General features: G+C 46.1%; 1 protein-coding gene across 1 annotated transcript in view; it reads right to left on the bottom strand.

The window, feature by feature from the left end:
* The window catches only part of LOC310823344 (disintegrin and metalloproteinase domain-containing protein 12-like), a gene marked incomplete at both ends in the record, with an annotated part of 146,657 nt that overhangs the window by 44,450 nt on the left and 81,341 nt on the right, over positions 1–20,866 (bottom strand). The window contains 2 exons of the mRNA XM_083696188.1: positions 16,678–16,749; positions 18,159–18,224. Of these exons, the coding sequence (XP_083552314.1) occupies positions 16,678–16,749; positions 18,159–18,224 (138 nt within the window). The remainder of the gene's footprint in view (positions 1–16,677; positions 16,750–18,158; positions 18,225–20,866) is intronic.

The raw sequence follows: 20,866 nt of genomic DNA, 5'->3' as shown, positions 1-20,866 counted from the left end.
ATGACTCAACTCTTTCTTTCCCCCCCCTCTGACAAACAGGTGACGGCATGTGTCTCGGCATGTCTTGCAGACATTTCTGCTTGGATGTCAGCCCACCACCTCAAGCTCATCCTTGACAAGACTGAGCTGCTCTTCCTCCCAGGGAAAGCCTGCCCTCTCCAAGACTTCTCCATCACAGTATCCACACTCCACTGTGGCCTCCTCCCATACAGCCAAAAACCTTGGGGTGATCCTTGACAACCACTTATCCTGTGTGGCGAACATCAAAGCGACAGCACACTCCTGTAGATTCTTCCTCTACAACATCAGAAGGATACGCCCATTCCTCACCAGAGAAGCAGCACAACTTTTGGTCCAAACACTTGTAATCTCTCACCTTGACTACTGCAATGCACTCTTGGCCGGACTTCCTGCCTCCGCCATCAGGCCTCTGCAGCTCATCCAGAACGCTGCCGCTCATCTGGTGTTCAACCTCCCCAAATTCTCCCATGTCACGCCCCTCCTCTGCACCCTCCACTGGCTCTTGGTAGCAGCTCACATCAGATTCAAGACCCTGGTGCTTGCCTACCAGGCGGCAAAGGGAACAGCCCCTCCCTACTTGCAAGCAACGGTTAGCCCCCAAACCCCTGCACGATCACTCCGCTCTTCCACCTCGGCTGCCCGCCTGGCACCGGCGCCTCTACGTGGATACAGCGGCCGCGCCACTTGGTCACGGCTTTTCACTGTCCTGGCGCCCCGCTGGTGGAATGAGCTTCCCACCACTGTCAGGATTACGAGCATTACGACTGCCAATGGCCCCTGGTGTGAGCATTGATTACTTTGTCTTATGATGACTGTTGGATAAATGATTCACTTACTTAAACAAATGTATTTGTTGTAAGTCGCTTTGGATAAAGGCGTCTGCTAAATGCCATATATGTAAATGTAATGAGTAGCTTATGAGTTCAAATTATGAGTTCAGAAACTTCAAATATCGACAAGATAAAAGCCTTTTGATGCCTATTAAATATTTTTTATATCCTATTACGCTTTTTTTAAACTCCAAAACCACTGATCCAGTTAACATGGTGGAATGTTGATTTAGTTCAACATTCTGTGAGCTCTTTTTTGACTGCAACTACCATAGAACTTTCAGGACTCAAAAACAACAAGAGACCTGCACAACACATTCTTAGGATGATTATACAACAATGCACTCTCTTAGCTACCAGTTCTACCCCACTGAAACCACTCTCAACCACTTAACCAACCAACTCTACCACTCTCAACCAGTCAACTCTCTACCCACTCCACTGAACTACCCCTGGCTCATCATATCTATCTATCTATCTATCTATCTATCTATCTGACATTCTATCTATGACCTTCTAACATACTATCTATCTAATGTTCTATCTTTCTAACCTAGACATCATCCTTTCACCAGTCACTTCTGCTTCACTCAGTATAATCTGTATAGGTTAACCTCTTAATTGTTTTGATCTATCTATACCTCCCCTCTCTCATCTATCCATCCTCTCTTCCATTTATCCATTCATCCATCCAATCAGCCAAACAACCAACCAACCATCCATACATCAATCAAACCAACCCACCAAACCATCTCCCACTTTATCCGCTACCATAATAAGACTCTCATTTTATTTCAACTACTCAGCAACAACTTTTAAGCTATTCACTCCAATTCATCTTGACACCCTGCAGAGAGGTCTAACTCACTTGCTCTGACCTTTGGTTGTGATACCTATTAAACTTTTTAAACTATTCAGCTTTTTGGAGCTCAAAACCTCCTCTCTTGTAACATGGTGATGATTTAGGCCAACATTCTGAGAGCCCTATTGTTACTGTAACTGCCATGGAACAGGAGACCTGCAGAACACATTCTTAAAATGATTACACAACAATGCATACCAATTCTACCCCACTGAAGCCACTCTCAACTACTCAACCAACCATAAAATTCATGCCTATACCGCCGTGTGCACAGTCTAAACCGCTTAACCTATTCACTTCAAATCAACTTTTAATGCCCAGACTTGTGTAACTTGAATTGTTTGAAAACATATTTCATACCATTTATGCTTTTGGAGCTGTATTAAAATTTGTCTGAAATCCTATTACAGTTTTTCTCGTTTGCTTAAACACTTTTGTCCACTCTGACGTCACATTTTCAAAACAATTAACACACAGGCTGAAACAGAAGCTGACTGGCCAAAATGACTAATTTTGTTTGCAAAATGTGTAATGAATATAATATGCAGGCAAAGGACTCAAATGCTAACCCAAAACTTAAAATCCAAAAGAATAGTCTTTACTTCCAGAAAAGGTTCGATACACGGGTAAGCAGTCAATAGGTAAAACAGGTAATCCAGTAAGGGGTAGGCAAGGCAGGGTTCGGTACACAGGTAATCAATCTGAATAGTAGGCATACAATCCGTCAGGGAGATGGCAACAGAGAACAAAAAAGATTTAAAAAATGTGAATACAAAAAACACTAGGAGTAATCACTGGTAGGCTTGACACAAGGGACAAAGACGAACTGGCAACGAGACAGGGGAAACACACAGACTACACAGGGAATGATGATGAGAAACAGGTGAATCCAATCAGTAGGGTAGACGATCACACAGGCGGGAAACACACAAGGGCAGGTAGTGAAGTGTCTGGAATGAGAGACAAGGTGAGGGAGACAAAAAATAAACAGGGAACAATAAATGAATAACATGAAACAAAGACAAACATAAACTAAGGAACAGGATGAGATGTTACAGTACCCCCTCTAGAGATAGCACCTGACATCCCAGGCAGATCAGGATGGCCTAGGGGAACTCTTGGATAAGGTCAAGGTCCACAATGTCCCTGGTGGGAACCCCTGATCTCTCCTCAGGCCAGTAACCCTCCCAGTCCACCAGGTACTGACGACCCTGACGACGAACAGCCAGGAGCCGCTTAACCGTATACACCGGTCCTCCATCAATGATCCGGGGGGGGGGGGGGGGGGCCTGGAGGCAGGAACCAGGGAGCTCTCCATAGCTGGCTTGACCCTGGCCACATAGAAGGTAGGGTGAACTCAGGGATCTAGGGTGTCACAGCCGCACAGCCATAGGGTTAATCACCTCAGACACTGGGACCCACAAACCGGGGAGCCAGTTTGCGGGATTCAACCCGCAGGGGAAGGTCTCTAGTGGATAGTGGGGGTTTGGAGCATACTCCACCCAGATGCCTACTCCAGGTGGCTGGGTTCTGGGACACTGCAGACAGGCTTCCAGTTCCTGATTGAGCCGCTCGCTCTGGCCGTTGGACTGGGTGGTGGTACCCGGAAGAGAGGCTGATGGTGGCACCAAGGAGGGAACAAAAGTCCTTCCAAAACTGGGAGATGGCCCCCGGTCTGACACCACATCCCTAGGGAATCCATGAATTCGGTAAACATGAAATAATATTGCCTCCGCTGTCTCCTTGGCACAGGGCAATTTAGGCAGAGAGATAAAATGCACCATTTTTGAAAATCTGTCCACCACTATCAGAATGGTGGTGTTACCTTCCGAGGGGGGTAACCCCGTGATGAAGTCCAGAGAGATGTCAGAACAGGGGCGATGAGGCACAGGAAGTGGGCGCAGGAGACCATGGGGCGGGCATCGGGAATCCTTGTTTCGGGTGCACACAGGACAGGCACCCACATACTCTCCAGCCTCTCTCTCCATTGACAGCTACCAGAAACGTTGCCTGATTACAAAGAGAGTCTGCCGTATACCTGGATGGCAGGAGATGAGGGAGGTATGGGCCCAAGAGTTCCTCCCAAGAGTGGGAGACAGGGACAAACAACTGGTTCGGAGGACAGCTGTCCGGTACAGGAACATCAACACTCGCCTGTCTGACCTCTTCCTTAATGCCCCATGTAACAGCCCCCACCACACAGGAAGAGGGCAGAATGTAAGTGGGAGTCCTTGGGGCAGAGTCAGGGTCAAACAGGCGAGACAGGGCATGAGGCTTAACGTTCTTGGAACCGGGCCGGTAGGGAAAAATTAAACCTATTAAAAAACAGAGCCCATCTGGCCTGTCTGGAGTTCAGCCGCTTGGCGGTCCGGATGTACTCCAGGTTCTTATGGTCAGTTCAAACCAGAGAAGGGTGCTCCGCTCCCTCCAGCCAGTGGTGCCACTCATCCAGCGCCGCCTTGACAGCCAACAGCTCCCTCTTCCCCACGTCATAATTCCTCTCGGCCAGAGAGACTTTCCGAAAGAGGAAGGCGCAGGGATGAAGTCTGTTGTCCACTGGGGACCTCAGGGAGAGCACAGCCTCGATGCCCACGTACGAGGCATCCACCTCCACAATGAACTGCCGCCAGAGATCCGGGAGAGTGAGAATGGGTGCCGAAGTGAAACTCTCCCTCAACCTCCAGAAAGCCTGGTCTGCCCGGGGAGACCACTGGAACCTGACAGACAAGGAGGTGAGGGCATGCAATGATGCGGCAACAGTGCTAAAATTTCTGATAAAGTGTCTATAAAAATTTGCAAAACCCAAAAACCGCTGTACCAGCTTGCGACTGGTAGGCAAGGGCCACTCGGCAACTGCACTAACCTTGGCAGGGTCCATCTGAATGCTGTCTCTTGAAATGATGAAACCCAGGAAAGCCACCGTGGTGGCATGGAATTCACACTTCTCCGCTTTTACGAACAATTGGTTGTCGAGGAGACGCTGGAGAACTTGGTGGACGTGTTGGACATGGGTCTCCTCATCAGGGGAGAAGATGAGGATATCATCCAGGGAAACAAAAACAAACTTATTCAACATGTCCCGGAGAGCGTCACTCACAAGAGCCTGAAAAACAGCTGGAGCATTAGTCAGTCCAAACGGCATAACCAGGTACTCATAGTGACCACTAGGAGTATTGAAAGCCGTTTTCCATTCGTCCCCCTCCCTTATCCTAACCAAATGATAGGCATTATGGAGATCAAGCCCCTTGTAACAGTTCAAAAGCAGAGGGAAGGGGTACCTGTTCTTTATGGTGATATCATTCAGACCTCGGTAGTCTATGCAGGGACGAACCGTCTTATCCTTTTTTTCAACAAAGAAGAAACCAGCCCCAGCAGGAGATAAGGAAGGACGAATTATACCAGCAGCTAGGGAACAGTCAATGTACTCCCTCATAGCATCCCTCTCCGGGGCAGATAAGGAATAGAGACGCCCTCTTGGAGGAGACGATCCTGGGAGCAAGTCAATGGCGCAGTCGTAGGATCGCTGAGGAGTCAGAGAGGTAGCACGGGTCTTGTTGAATACCTCTTTGAGGTCGAGGTAACAGAGGGGAACACTAGAGAGGTCCGGGAAATCGGAATCCAAAGAAACCAGGGGACATGAGGAAACATGAGACCCAGGAAGCAATGGAGAAACAGAGGCTGAAGATCAAGGAGACACAGAAACCGGAACGGACAGAAAGCATAAAGGTGAGCATCCCTTGCCCCACTCTGTAACCTCCCCAATGGACCAGTCTACGTGGGGGTTATGCTTGGCGAGCCAGCAATAACCCAGAATAAGAGGCTGTAACAGGGAGTTGAACAAATGAAAACTCAGGGTTTCCGTGTGGTTATTGGCGATGATAATCTCAATAGGTTCCGTGCAGTGAGTGACTCTGCATAATAAGTGACCATCAAGAGCGTTGGCCTCTAATGGCTTGGGCAGAGGAACGCCTTGTGCCCTGACGCAGGCCAATGAGTGCCCTTGCTGCCTCTTGGCCGAGGTTGTATGATCTAAAATTTTGCATAGAGAATTAGTGAAAACCTCCAGGGAATGGCAGACTGAAAAATCCCTTGCCCACTCGTGGCCAAGGCCTCTGCTCTGCCAGTGAGGTGGGTGATGATGTAAGCCACCTTGGCTCATTCCGACTGGAATGTGACGGCATGTGTCTCGGCATGTCTTGCAGACATTTCTGCTTGGATGTCAGCCCACCACCTCAAGCTCATCCTTGACAAGACTGAGCTGCTCTTCCTCCCAGGGAAAGCCTGCCCTCTCCAAGACTTCTCCATCACAGTATCCACACTCCACTGTGGCCTCCTCCCATACAGCCAAAAACCTTGGGGTGATCCTTGACAACCACTTATCCTGTGTGGCGAACATCAAAGCGACAGCACACTCCTGTAGATTCTTCCTCTACAACATCAGAAGGATACGCCCATTCCTCACCAGAGAAGCAGCACAACTTTTGGTCCAAACACTTGTAATCTCTCACCTTGACTACTGCAATGCACTCTTGGCCGGACTTCCTGCCTCCGCCATCAGGCCTCTGCAGCTCATCCAGAACGCTGCCGCTCATCTGGTGTTCAACCTCCCCAAATTCTCCCATGTCACGCCCCTCCTCTGCACCCTCCACTGGCTCTTGGTAGCAGCTCACATCAGATTCAAGACCCTGGTGCTTGCCTACCAGGCGGCAAAGGGAACAGCCCCTCCCTACTTGCAAGCAACGGTTAGCCCCCAAACCCCTGCACGATCACTCCGCTCTTCCACCTCGGCTGCCCGCCTGGCACCGGCGCCTCTACGTGGATACAGCGGCCGCGCCACTTGGTCACGGCTTTTCACTGTCCTGGCGCCCCGCTGGTGGAATGAGCTTCCCACCACTGTCAGGATTACGAGCATTACGACTGCCAATGGCCCCTGGTGTGAGCATTGATTACTTTGTCTTATGATGACTGTTGGATAAATGATTCACTTACTTAAACAAATGTATTTGTTGTAAGTCGCTTTGGATAAAGGCGTCTGCTAAATGCCATATATGTAAATGTAATGAGTAGCTTATGAGTTCAAATTATGAGTTCAGAAACTTCAAATATCGACAAGATAAAAGCCTTTTGATGCCTATTAAATATTTTTTATATCCTATTACGCTTTTTTTAAACTCCAAAACCACTGATCCAGTTAACATGGTGGAATGTTGATTTAGTTCAACATTCTGTGAGCTCTTTTTTGACTGCAACTACCATAGAACTTTCAGGACTCAAAAACAACAAGAGACCTGCACAACACATTCTTAGGATGATTATACAACAATGCACTCTCTTAGCTACCAGTTCTACCCCACTGAAACCACTCTCAACCACTTAACCAACCAACTCTACCACTCTCAACCAGTCAACTCTCTACCCACTCCACTGAACTACCCCTGGCTCATCATATCTATCTATCTATCTATCTATCTATCTATCTATCTATCTATCTGACATTCTATCTATGACCTTCTAACATACTATCTATCTAATGTTCTATCTTTCTAACCTAGACATCATCCTTTCACCAGTCACTTCTGCTTCACTCAGTATAATCTGTATAGGTTAACCTCTTAATTGTTTTGATCTATCTATACCTCCCCTCTCTCATCTATCCATCCTCTCTTCCATTTATCCATTCATCCATCCAATCAGCCAAACAACCAACCAACCATCCATACATCAATCAAACCAACCCACCAAACCATCTCCCACTTTATCCGCTACCATAATAAGACTCTCATTTTATTTCAACTACTCAGCAACAACTTTTAAGCTATTCACTCCAATTCATCTTGACACCCTGCAGAGAGGTCTAACTCACTTGCTCTGACCTTTGGTTGTGATACCTATTAAACTTTTTAAACTATTCAGCTTTTTGGAGCTCAAAACCTCCTCTCTTGTAACATGGTGATGATTTAGGCCAACATTCTGAGAGCCCTATTGTTACTGTAACTGCCATGGAACAGGAGACCTGCAGAACACATTCTTAAAATGATTACACAACAATGCATACCAATTCTACCCCACTGAAGCCACTCTCAACTACTCAACCAACCATAAAATTCATGCCTATACCGCCGTGTGCACAGTCTAAACCGCTTAACCTATTCACTTCAAATCAACTTTTAATGCCCAGACTTGTGTAACTTGAATTGTTTGAAAACATATTTCATACCATTTATGCTTTTGGAGCTGTATTAAAATTTGTCTGAAATCCTATTACAGTTTTTCTCGTTTGCTTAAACACTTTTGTCCACTCTGACGTCACATTTTCAAAACAATTAACACACAGGCTGAAACAGAAGCTGACTGGCCAAAATGACTAATTTTGTTTGCAAAATGTGTAATGAATATAATATGCAGGCAAAGGACTCAAATGCTAACCCAAAACTTAAAATCCAAAAGAATAGTCTTTACTTCCAGAAAAGGTTCGATACACGGGTAAGCAGTCAATAGGTAAAACAGGTAATCCAGTAAGGGGTAGGCAAGGCAGGGTTCGGTACACAGGTAATCAATCTGAATAGTAGGCATACAATCCGTCAGGGAGATGGCAACAGAGAACAAAAAAGATTTAAAAAATGTGAATACAAAAAACACTAGGAGTAATCACTGGTAGGCTTGACACAAGGGACAAAGACGAACTGGCAACGAGACAGGGGAAACACACAGACTACACAGGGAATGATGATGAGAAACAGGTGAATCCAATCAGTAGGGTAGACGATCACACAGGCGGGAAACACACAAGGGCAGGTAGTGAAGTGTCTGGAATGAGAGACAAGGTGAGGGAGACAAAAAATAAACAGGGAACAATAAATGAATAACATGAAACAAAGACAAACATAAACTAAGGAACAGGATGAGATGTTACAGTACCCCCTCTAGAGATAGCACCTGACATCCCAGGCAGATCAGGATGGCCTAGGGGAACTCTTGGATAAGGTCAAGGTCCACAATGTCCCTGGTGGGAACCCCTGATCTCTCCTCAGGCCAGTAACCCTCCCAGTCCACCAGGTACTGACGACCCTGACGACGAACAGCCAGGAGCCGCTTAACCGTATACACCGGTCCTCCATCAATGATCCGGGGGGGGGGGGGGGGGGCCTGGAGGCAGGAACCAGGGAGCTCTCCATAGCTGGCTTGACCCTGGCCACATAGAAGGTAGGGTGAACTCAGGGATCTAGGGTGTCACAGCCGCACAGCCATAGGGTTAATCACCTCAGACACTGGGACCCACAAACCGGGGAGCCAGTTTGCGGGATTCAACCCGCAGGGGAAGGTCTCTAGTGGATAGTGGGGGTTTGGAGCATACTCCACCCAGATGCCTACTCCAGGTGGCTGGGTTCTGGGACACTGCAGACAGGCTTCCAGTTCCTGATTGAGCCGCTCGCTCTGGCCGTTGGACTGGGTGGTGGTACCCGGAAGAGAGGCTGATGGTGGCACCAAGGAGGGAACAAAAGTCCTTCCAAAACTGGGAGATGGCCCCCGGTCTGACACCACATCCCTAGGGAATCCATGAATTCGGTAAACATGAAATAATATTGCCTCCGCTGTCTCCTTGGCACAGGGCAATTTAGGCAGAGAGATAAAATGCACCATTTTTGAAAATCTGTCCACCACTATCAGAATGGTGGTGTTACCTTCCGAGGGGGGTAACCCCGTGATGAAGTCCAGAGAGATGTCAGAACAGGGGCGATGAGGCACAGGAAGTGGGCGCAGGAGACCATGGGGCGGGCATCGGGAATCCTTGTTTCGGGTGCACACAGGACAGGCACCCACATACTCTCCAGCCTCTCTCTCCATTGACAGCTACCAGAAACGTTGCCTGATTACAAAGAGAGTCTGCCGTATACCTGGATGGCAGGAGATGAGGGAGGTATGGGCCCAAGAGTTCCTCCCAAGAGTGGGAGACAGGGACAAACAACTGGTTCGGAGGACAGCTGTCCGGTACAGGAACATCAACACTCGCCTGTCTGACCTCTTCCTTAATGCCCCATGTAACAGCCCCCACCACACAGGAAGAGGGCAGAATGTAAGTGGGAGTCCTTGGGGCAGAGTCAGGGTCAAACAGGCGAGACAGGGCATGAGGCTTAACGTTCTTGGAACCGGGCCGGTAGGGAAAAATTAAACCTATTAAAAAACAGAGCCCATCTGGCCTGTCTGGAGTTCAGCCGCTTGGCGGTCCGGATGTACTCCAGGTTCTTATGGTCAGTTCAAACCAGAGAAGGGTGCTCCGCTCCCTCCAGCCAGTGGTGCCACTCATCCAGCGCCGCCTTGACAGCCAACAGCTCCCTCTTCCCCACGTCATAATTCCTCTCGGCCAGAGAGACTTTCCGAAAGAGGAAGGCGCAGGGATGAAGTCTGTTGTCCACTGGGGACCTCAGGGAGAGCACAGCCTCGATGCCCACGTACGAGGCATCCACCTCCACAATGAACTGCCGCCAGAGATCCGGGAGAGTGAGAATGGGTGCCGAAGTGAAACTCTCCCTCAACCTCCAGAAAGCCTGGTCTGCCCGGGGAGACCACTGGAACCTGACAGACAAGGAGGTGAGGGCATGCAATGATGCGGCAACAGTGCTAAAATTTCTGATAAAGTGTCTATAAAAATTTGCAAAACCCAAAAACCGCTGTACCAGCTTGCGACTGGTAGGCAAGGGCCACTCGGCAACTGCACTAACCTTGGCAGGGTCCATCTGAATGCTGTCTCTTGAAATGATGAAACCCAGGAAAGCCACCGTGGTGGCATGGAATTCACACTTCTCCGCTTTTACGAACAATTGGTTGTCGAGGAGACGCTGGAGAACTTGGTGGACGTGTTGGACATGGGTCTCCTCATCAGGGGAGAAGATGAGGATATCATCCAGGGAAACAAAAACAAACTTATTCAACATGTCCCGGAGAGCGTCACTCACAAGAGCCTGAAAAACAGCTGGAGCATTAGTCAGTCCAAACGGCATAACCAGGTACTCATAGTGACCACTAGGAGTATTGAAAGCCGTTTTCCATTCGTCCCCCTCCCTTATCCTAACCAAATGATAGGCATTATGGAGATCAAGCCCCTTGTAACAGTTCAAAAGCAGAGGGAAGGGGTACCTGTTCTTTATGGTGATATCATTCAGACCTCGGTAGTCTATGCAGGGACGAACCGTCTTATCCTTTTTTTCAACAAAGAAGAAACCAGCCCCAGCAGGAGATAAGGAAGGACGAATTATACCAGCAGCTAGGGAACAGTCAATGTACTCCCTCATAGCATCCCTCTCCGGGGCAGATAAGGAATAGAGACGCCCTCTTGGAGGAGACGATCCTGGGAGCAAGTCAATGGCGCAGTCGTAGGATCGCTGAGGAGTCAGAGAGGTAGCACGGGTCTTGTTGAATACCTCTTTGAGGTCGAGGTAACAGAGGGGAACACTAGAGAGGTCCGGGAAATCGGAATCCAAAGAAACCAGGGGACATGAGGAAACATGAGACCCAGGAAGCAATGGAGAAACAGAGGCTGAAGATCAAGGAGACACAGAAACCGGAACGGACAGAAAGCATAAAGGTGAGCATCCCTTGCCCCACTCTGTAACCTCCCCAATGGACCAGTCTACGTGGGGGTTATGCTTGGCGAGCCAGCAATAACCCAGAATAAGAGGCTGTAACAGGGAGTTGAACAAATGAAAACTCAGGGTTTCCGTGTGGTTATTGGCGATGATAATCTCAATAGGTTCCGTGCAGTGAGTGACTCTGCATAATAAGTGACCATCAAGAGCGTTGGCCTCTAATGGCTTGGGCAGAGGAACGCCTTGTGCCCTGACGCAGGCCAATGAGTGCCCTTGCTGCCTCTTGGCCGAGGTTGTATGATCTAAAATTTTGCATAGAGAATTAGTGAAAACCTCCAGGGAATGGCAGACTGAAAAATCCCTTGCCCACTCGTGGCCAAGGCCTCTGCTCTGCCAGTGAGGTGGGTGATGATGTAAGCCACCTTGGCTCATTCCGACTGGAATGACGACGTCTCTAGCTCGAAGTGGAGCCCACACTGTACCAGAAATGCCTGACAGCTGCTGGAGTCCGCAGAGAACTGCTCAGGTCTGGAGAGGTGAAGAGCCGGTGCTGGTGGTGTAAGCAGGGAAGCAGGAGCCGGATCACGGGTCGAAACTGGCGCGGGGATGGGAGGAGAAGGGACGAGAGTCTCCAGGACCACCGTCAGCTGCTGGATCTGGTCGGCTAGCTGGCAAACCTGACCCCCGACGAAAGCCTGGAAGCCCTTATGTCACTCTGACAGCCCACTCACCCCCAGGCAGATTGAGGTGAGTTGTTCATCATGGTGGAGAATCCGTCTCTCCTGGGTCTGAAGCGCAGCGTGACTCAGAGACCAAAACTTATAGTAGAAAAGGTTCGATACACGGGTAGGCAATCAATAGGTAAAACAGATAATCCAGTAAGGAGTAGGCAAGGCAGGGTTCAGTACACAGGTAATCAATAAGAATAGTAGGCATACAATCCGTCAGGGAACGTCAGAAAAACAAGCGCAGATCAAAAAAACAGGAATACTAAAAACACTAGGAGTAATCGCTGGTAGGCTTGATACAAGGGGCAAAGACGAACTGGCAATGAGACAGGGGAAACACACAGACTAAATACACAGGGAATGATGATGAGGAACAGGTGAATCCAATCACACACAAGGGCAGGTAGTGAAGTGTCTGGAATGAGAGACAAGGTGAGGGACACAAAAAATAAACAGGGAACAATAAATGAATAACATGAAACAAAGACAAACATAACCTAAGGAACAGGACGAGATGTTACAAAATGCTCTAACACTCACAGAACATTAAAAACATGCAACAAAAGCAAATATTTCCATCAAACAACAAAACATGGAGTGGGGCAGTCCCACTCTTTTATTTTTATTGGATAGAGATAGTGAAGAAAGACAGGAAAATAAGGAGGAGAGGGGATGTCAGCAGGGCATGGGCCGGCTTCAAACCCATGTCGACATGGGCATATGTGTGCATTGTAGGATATGGTGCTAGACCACTGGACCAACCCAGACCACCAAGCAAATCAACTTGTGGTCAAATGAATATATTATTTCAATAAATCATTACACAATGGACAACAAAATACAAAATACAGCTATCAATATGAACTGGTTCAACCTTAATTTGTGTTATATGCTTGTGCCATTTGTTGATACTTTACATAGTATGTGCCAAAACAGGCAAGCAAGCATATCACAACATGAATTGTATTCTTTCCTCAAAATATTATTTTACTAGAGATAACAAACCCTGCTGCACTCTGCACCTGCACTTTTTACACCTTTTTCAATACCTGTTGAAATACTGTAAAAAAAAAAAGAAGAAAAAGAGACATTTTCAAAGAAAGTTTTCTTCATTCATTTTATTCTTGTATGCAGGTCTTTCCATGACCATGAACTGTTGACATGTAAGACCTACAGTAAGCACCTAGACTAGACAAATTCGGACATTCATTATGGTACAGCTTTTGTACTGCATTCGTCACCAAAAACCAATAAAGAATTTCACCCAAAATCAGAAATACTCAGAAACAATTTTTTTTATTGTACTGCATCGTACTATTGTACAGATTTTTCCATGTTATTATTTTTCCCATACTTTTCAAACTCAGAAATGCTGAATACTGTAAATAAAAATAAAATAAACATAAAAGCAACCAAAGGAAACTTATGGGTGGAAATATCCAAAAAACTAAATAAAGAGTTGAAATACTCAGAACTTCACATTTAGTCCATTTGTTCCTGACGATTATGCTACAGGTTCTTATCAACATCACATTGGATGTTTTCCCTTGCAATACACCGAGGGAAAAACCTCCTTGCATGGCATATCCTCCCTGGCAGTCCTCTGCACCTATTACCAGGCAACCAGCATTCATTGCCTCCAGGAGGGACATCTGGTCATATGGGGCTGTGCTGCAAACCATCATTCACACGGCGAGGGCAGTGGAAGGCAACATTGTCCCAAATGATGGCATACAGGGTCATGCCAGGCCTCAACAGCCCTCTCTCTTCGGGTGGAACCAGTCTTTCATTCAGTGCATCAAGAAATGTGATAAGGCGTTCTGTATTGTATGGGCCGATAGTTGGTATGTGGTATGTGGCAAAGGACACCATCATTGGAGATGGCAGTACACATGGTGATATTGGCGCCCCTCTGACCTGGCACTGTAACAGTGGCCCTCTGCCCAATGATGTTCCTCCTGCGTCTCCTCACTTTAGAGAGGTTGAAGCCGGCTTCATCCACATAAATGAATATGTGACCCATGTCCAACACGTCCACCAAGTTCTCCCTTCAGCTTCAAGCTCCGTTATTCTCTAAGAAAAAAGCAAATTCATAAAGCATATTATTCCAGTTGCATGTAACTGTATGGTATGACAAGGCATTACAATAACAAATCCTTACCTGCATATACTGGAGTCTTGCCTCCTTCATGATGTCTGTTCACGATGATGTTTCTTTGGAATGGAACTCTGTACAGCTGCTTCATTCCGACATGGTTTTGTGTAAGGACTCGATCAATAGTAGCCAAACTCACACTGTTGATATTTCTAAATGCTCCCTGATCTGCAATTACTGCTGCCTGGATTTCACGTAGTCTGATTGAATTGTTTGCCACAACCAGATCTACAAAGGCAGCTTCCTGTTCAGCACTAAAGGTCTTTCTTCTGCCACCAGTGTGTGGTAGTCTGTGGATTCTATAAAGTAAATGAAAAAAGCATGTCAAAATTGACATTATGACAATCACATAAATGGGATTGATGAAACAACTGCATTACTGTAGACACAGTTTGTTCTGCCAACAGGGCAATACAGTAAAGCTGAAATACACAGTGGTATACAGTAACATTGTGACTTACCTATTCTCATTACGAAAAAGTCTGATAATAGATGCGATAGTGCTCCGACTCAGAATGGGCTGGACCCTTTGTCCAGCCTCTCTAAAGGACAAGCCATGATTGATGACATGGTCAATAATTGTTGCCCAAATTTCATTTGAAACTTGAGCTCTATTTTCTCTTCTTGCTGCTGCTCCTCCACCACGCATGCAAACTCCTCTTCCTCGGGCCCCTCTGCCGTGGCCTCTTACTCTCCTTACGTGCCTTTGGCCTCTTTGATTCATGCTTGCAAATAGCAACACAGAGGTGGCATCTTTTATAGATGGATAAGGACTGATTGCTGATTGAAGAGTTGTTCAAAGGGGTTTCACACAGGTACATCAGAGATTCATATTTATGCAAGTAATTTCTATCAGCTTTGAATAGATGTTTTTCATTTGTTTAACACAGTTAATCCAATAGAGTTTTGGGTCTTTCTTTGAGATCTGTGTTAACTGTTTTGAAAAAGGGTGTGAAAAATGTATGAAACCAATGGAAAACTGTTAACAGATTTGCAAGAGAAGACTTCTGCTGTGCTAAGAAGGTCATGATGAAGATCAAGTGGATCCCAGTTTCATTAAGCGTGTCTTGGCAATCGAGAAAAACTGTAATACCTATGGCCATTTGCTCTCCAAAATTATCCACTTTTTCATATTTTAAGCTTGACACCTAAATTCAACTTTAAAATACACTCACCGAACACTTTATTAGGAACACACGTAAACCTCCTCATGGTGGAGGTGGTGTAATGGTGTGGGGAATGTTTTCTTGGCACACTTTGGGCCTGTTAATACCTGTTAATCAATCATCGCTTGAATGCTACAGCTTATTTGAGTATTGTTGCTGACCATGTGAATCCCTTCATGGCCACAATTTACCCATCTTCTAATGGCTGTGGTTTCATGAACATGACAATGAGTTCAATGTTCTTCAGTGGCCTTCCCAGTCACCGGATCTGAATCCAACAGAACACTTTTGGGATGTGGTAGAACGGGAGATTCACAGCTTGAAAGTGCACCTGAAAAATCTGCAGAATCTCAAAGGAATGTTTCCAACATCTTGTGGAATCAATGCCACGGAGAATTGAGGCTGTTTTGAGAGCAAAGGGAGGCCCTACCCAGTATTAATATAATGTTCCTAATAAAGTCCTTGGTGAGTGTATGTTGACTGACTCCACTTAAATAACTTCCATTCAGAGTTTTGATACTATTTTGACTTTAAGCCATTTTAAGTTGCTTGGATTAACATGGGTTTCTGTGAGGACCATTAGGTTCCTATGATACATTACATGGGGACATTTCAAAATGCATCTCCTCTTTAATCTTTTAAGCTTAACAACTCAATCCAACTTCTATACAGATGTTTGATACTATTTAGACTTCTTAAATATTAAGCACATTTACAAACTCTCTATATATACTGCATCTATCTATCTATCTATCTATCTATCTATCTATCTATCTATCTATCAATTTCTCCCTATCGAGCTATCAAACTATCTATAGTCCAACCATCTTTTAACTTCAACTATGAACTAGCAAAATACATGAAATAAAAAGATTAAAAAAACTGTCTAGAACTTGGGCCCTGACTTTCTCTTAGTCAGTTGATGGTCAGGGATAAGCTCTGCGCCTCTCTCTGTCCTGTATTTATTGTATTAGTTTGGGTCTGTTATTATTGAAAAATATTATTGATCATGATTGAAATAGAGTTGACATTGATCTCTGGAATAAGATTTAACTATGATCTCCCCTCTCTATAAATAATACCATGTAGTCTCAATATTCTTGTAAATACCCTCCCAGAGTCAAAACATTGACTCAGATCCCTATAATTCCATCCATACATTTCAATGTTATTTCATCCACATACAGTAGAGCTATCCATCTAGATATAACACAGTTGTGAGACACTGATATTAAAACATTAATCACAGAGAGATCACATTCATCTTGATTGCCAGCCATATTTCTGTTTTAAACATATGATTAATCTCTGCTGGGGTTGCAGGGTTTTACCTTGTCCACGTAATTGGCTATCTCTGCTAGTCTCTGTTTCACCCTCTCCACGTCCTTGCCCTGCTTCTGAAACTGAACACACAACTGGGGTTAAAATGGTTGGACATTACAGAGAGACATTCTGATTGATGAATACTTAAGATACTACGAAATGAAATACAGCAGAGTTGGAAACAATTCCATTATAACTTAGGCAATACAAGATAATTATTGAAATTCAATAAATTAATTACAAGAATACACATGGGCAATATTAACAATTATAAAGGGGAATTGGATTGACAGAATTTACCCTTATCCTGGTATTGTACGATTTTTGGCGAAATGGCACATACAGTACTGTATGTTATAAATAGGGGCTTTACACATTGCAAGGCGAACCTGAACCCTACTGTGTTGGCTCCGATATTTCCTTTTCACATTGTCCTGGCGCTGTAGTGTGATTAAGGGTAACACATTCACCCAGTCAAAAAGAGTGTGTGTGTAGTACTAGTATGTCGAACAGGTTGTCATGCTGAGATCCATCTGGATCAGGTGTGGATCAGGTGTGATCTCTGAGTGGAAGAGAAACAATTGGCGAGACAACCGGGAGCATGTGTATTGGCAGACGTACAGTAAGTGTGTGTGCGTGTGCTTTCGTGTATGTGTATGTGTGTGTGTATGTGCGTGCATGCGTGTGTGTGCGTGTGTGTGAGGAGGATTCGGATGAGATCCAAGGTGAGACAGACCTTCCATCTGTGTATCCACCTGCATTTGCACTGTCTTCCTCCTAGCTCAACCTAGCCTAAACCTGGCTACAAGACTGATCCCTTCTTCTTCTTCTTCTTCTTCTTCTTCTTCTTCTTTGTTCTTTATTCCTGTCGTCCCTTCTTCCATTCTTCCTCTCTTCCTTTCATCCAATTCAGGTCAATGGCATAAGCAGATATATAGAGCACATGGGTAAAAGACTGATCCCTTCTTCCCTTCCTCCCTTAATCCTTTCTTAATTTTTCCTCTCTTCCTTTCTCCCAGTGCAGGTCAAAGACAGCCAAGGGGAAATCCCAGGGCATGCCCTTCTATCCTTTACAGATGGCCACTTCTGTATCCGCACCATTTCCTGTTTCCTGTTTGCTCCACTGGTGAATTGTTCAGCACTTCCTGCAAACTTGGATGCCATCGATCACATTGGTTGCTGAAGTGCACTGAACTAATTCTGCCGTTGGTCCAATGGGGAGTCTTTCCTCCTCTGTTGTTTTACTCGACCTGTGAAGGCCTGTTTGGCTTTCATCATCATGCTAAATCTCTACCAGTGTTAGTGTCCCATTCAAATTCATGAATTGACAATTCCTGATAGAAATCAAATTGTAATATCCAGTTCATTAATTGAATCTCAGTTCACTTCATGCATTGAGTAAATTGAAATTCCAATGTTTATCTTCATCTTTTCATATGTAATGATGATTAATGGGGCGCTAGGTAGGCTGTCAGAGATACATACATACCTCTCTGTTGTCAGCAACAATAATGAGCTCAACGTATTTGGTTGTCTTCTGAGCATGTCTTTTGTGCTGTGGTGAAAAGAGAGAGGTGCACACAAGAGAAAGAGAGAGAGAAGGGGAGAATGAGAGAAAAGAGATAGGTAGAGAGAGAGAGAGGAGGCAACGACAGCGAGAGAGAGCGCGTGCGCGTGAGAGAGAGAGAGAGAGAGAGAGAGGGAGGGAGGGGAAGAGAGACAGAGAGGGGGCAGTGACAGAGTGAGCAACAGAGAGAGAGAGAGAGGGGGGAGAGAGAGAGAGAGAAAGAGAGAGAGAGAGACACATACACACACACACACACACACACACACACACACACACACACACACACACACACACACACTTCATTATTTACTGCTTGAGAATTGGTATGTCTAACAGAAAAAGTTCCTGCCGGTGCAGCTGCAGTCCAGGGAGCTGCTGGGAGAGGCCCCGCCAATGCTGTGGCACTAGTACAAGACTGCCCTTGCCGCCAGTGTTGTTGAAACAGAGGTCTAAAACTTTTTGAGGGACATTCCCCCACCTTTGGATGTAAATTCCACAAACTAGTGGAAAATCAACGGAGACAGATTCCCTAGAGTGGCAAAACTGGCACAACACTTCTTATGCATCCCCGGGACATCGGTCCCATCCGAGTGTTTTCAGCAGCTGGCCTTAAGTGTGAACAGGCTGCGCACACGACTCACCCCTGAGCATGTTGACATGTTAATATTCTTAAATAAAAACCAGTAAGTAAGCTTAGGGGTGAGTTAGGTGCACAGTTTGGAAAGGTAAATATATATTAGGCCTGAGTTATTGTTATTGTAGGCTACAAGCCTTGGGCGAAAAGTATTAAAAATCTAGCCAATGGCTCTTAAAATTGCCGCTTTCAACCAAAGACATAGCCTCAAAATGTATCACAAAATATAACATCGTATCACGTCTGGATTGGAACTTGCAAAGATAAAGAATTATGAAGTACTCAGAATATAGCCTTTCAGAATTCTTTATCTCCCTTCTTAATTGTTTAGAATTATGAGAACAATCCAAGATTGTTGCCACGCTGCAATCGCATTGGCTTCTACTCAACTTATTTTGCTACTTATTATTGTTGGCTTTTGTGTGCAGCACATTGATGCTCTTATGGACATAAAATCTATTTGTACTTTCCACAACTTTGACCGACCACACACGGATCCCGTCGCTATATCTCTCGCTGACCTACAGGGTCTTTGTTTACCTGAGGGGCACCGGCAAAAGAAATGCCGCAGGGGATGGAGAGCCTATCGACTCCGGGAAGCAGAGGGACGGAAGGGTATGCTTCATGATTAACAACAACTGGTGTACTGATGTGGAGCCACTCTCATCCCACTGCACTCCTGACTTGAAATATCTGATGCTTAAATGCAGACCCTTCTACCTCACTCAGGAATTATCATCGGTTATCAGATGCAGCTCTGGAGTAGCCAATTGGACTCTATCCTGCAGGACTGCTACGATTCTATGGACTGGAATGTATTCAAGGATAACAACATCATCAATGATTACGCAGATGCTGTTACCAGCTTCATTAGCAAATGTGTCGGTGACTGTGTTCCCGCTGTCACTGTTCGGATTTACCCAAACCAGAAGCCTCGGGTTAATGGTGAAATCTGTGCTCTGTTAAAAGCACGAACCAACGCATTCAACTCCGGTGCGAAGAATACAAGAAATCAAGAGGCAAGCTGCGCAGGGCCATCAATATCGCAAAAAGGAATTACAGAGGCATGGTCGAAACACTATACCAGGGCGCTGATGTGCAGCATCACTGTGCCCCCCATCAAGGCTCTCGCTGCTTGCGAGGACAACATTAAGTCTCACATTAACTCATCATTACCTGCCACTCGACCCTCTTCAGTTTGCATACCGCCCCAATAGATCCACAGACGACGCTATTGCCTATGCCCCGCACATCGCCCTATTCCACCTGGATAAGAGGGATACCTACATGAGAATGCTGTTCATCGATTACAGCTCAGCATTCAACACCACCTGGGACCTGGGTTTCAACACCTCCCTATGTAACTGGATCCTGGACTTCCTGATGGGCAGACCCCAGGTGGTCACAGCAGGCAGCATCACCTCATCCACTCTGACTCTCAACACAGGGGCTCCCCAGGGCTGTGGGCTCAGTTCCCTACTTTACTCCTTGTTTACCCACGATTGCGTGGCCACCCACAGCTCCAACTCCATCATAAAGTTCGCTGATGACACCACTGTGGTTGGCTTGATCACCAAAAACAATGAATCAGCCTACAGGGATGAGGTAAGAGTCCTGGCAGACTGATGCCAGGACAACAATCTCTCCCTGAACATCAGCAAAACCAAGGAGCTTATCATGGACTTCAGGAGGAAGAAGGGGGGGACCACGCCCCCATCCACATCGGCAAGGCTGCAGTGGAGAGAGTCAGCAGCTTCAAGTTCCTTGGTGTCCACATCAACGAGGACTTAACATGGTCACACCACACCCACACTGTGATCAAGACGGCACACCAGCGCCTGTTTTTCCTCAGGTGGCTGAGGAAATTGGGTATAGACCCCCAGATCCTTACAAACTTTTACAGATGCCCCACAGAGAGTATCCTGACTGGCTGTATCATCGCCTGGTACGACAGCTGCCACGCCCTCGACCGTAAGGCTCTTCAGCGGGTGGTGAA

Source organism: Argentina silus (assembly GCF_951799395.1).
Source record: "Argentina silus genome assembly, chromosome: X".
NCBI lineage: Eukaryota > Metazoa > Chordata > Actinopteri > Argentiniformes > Argentinidae > Argentina > Argentina silus.
Note: the sequence above shows the minus strand (reverse complement) of the source record. Positions and strands in the feature narration are given on the sequence as shown.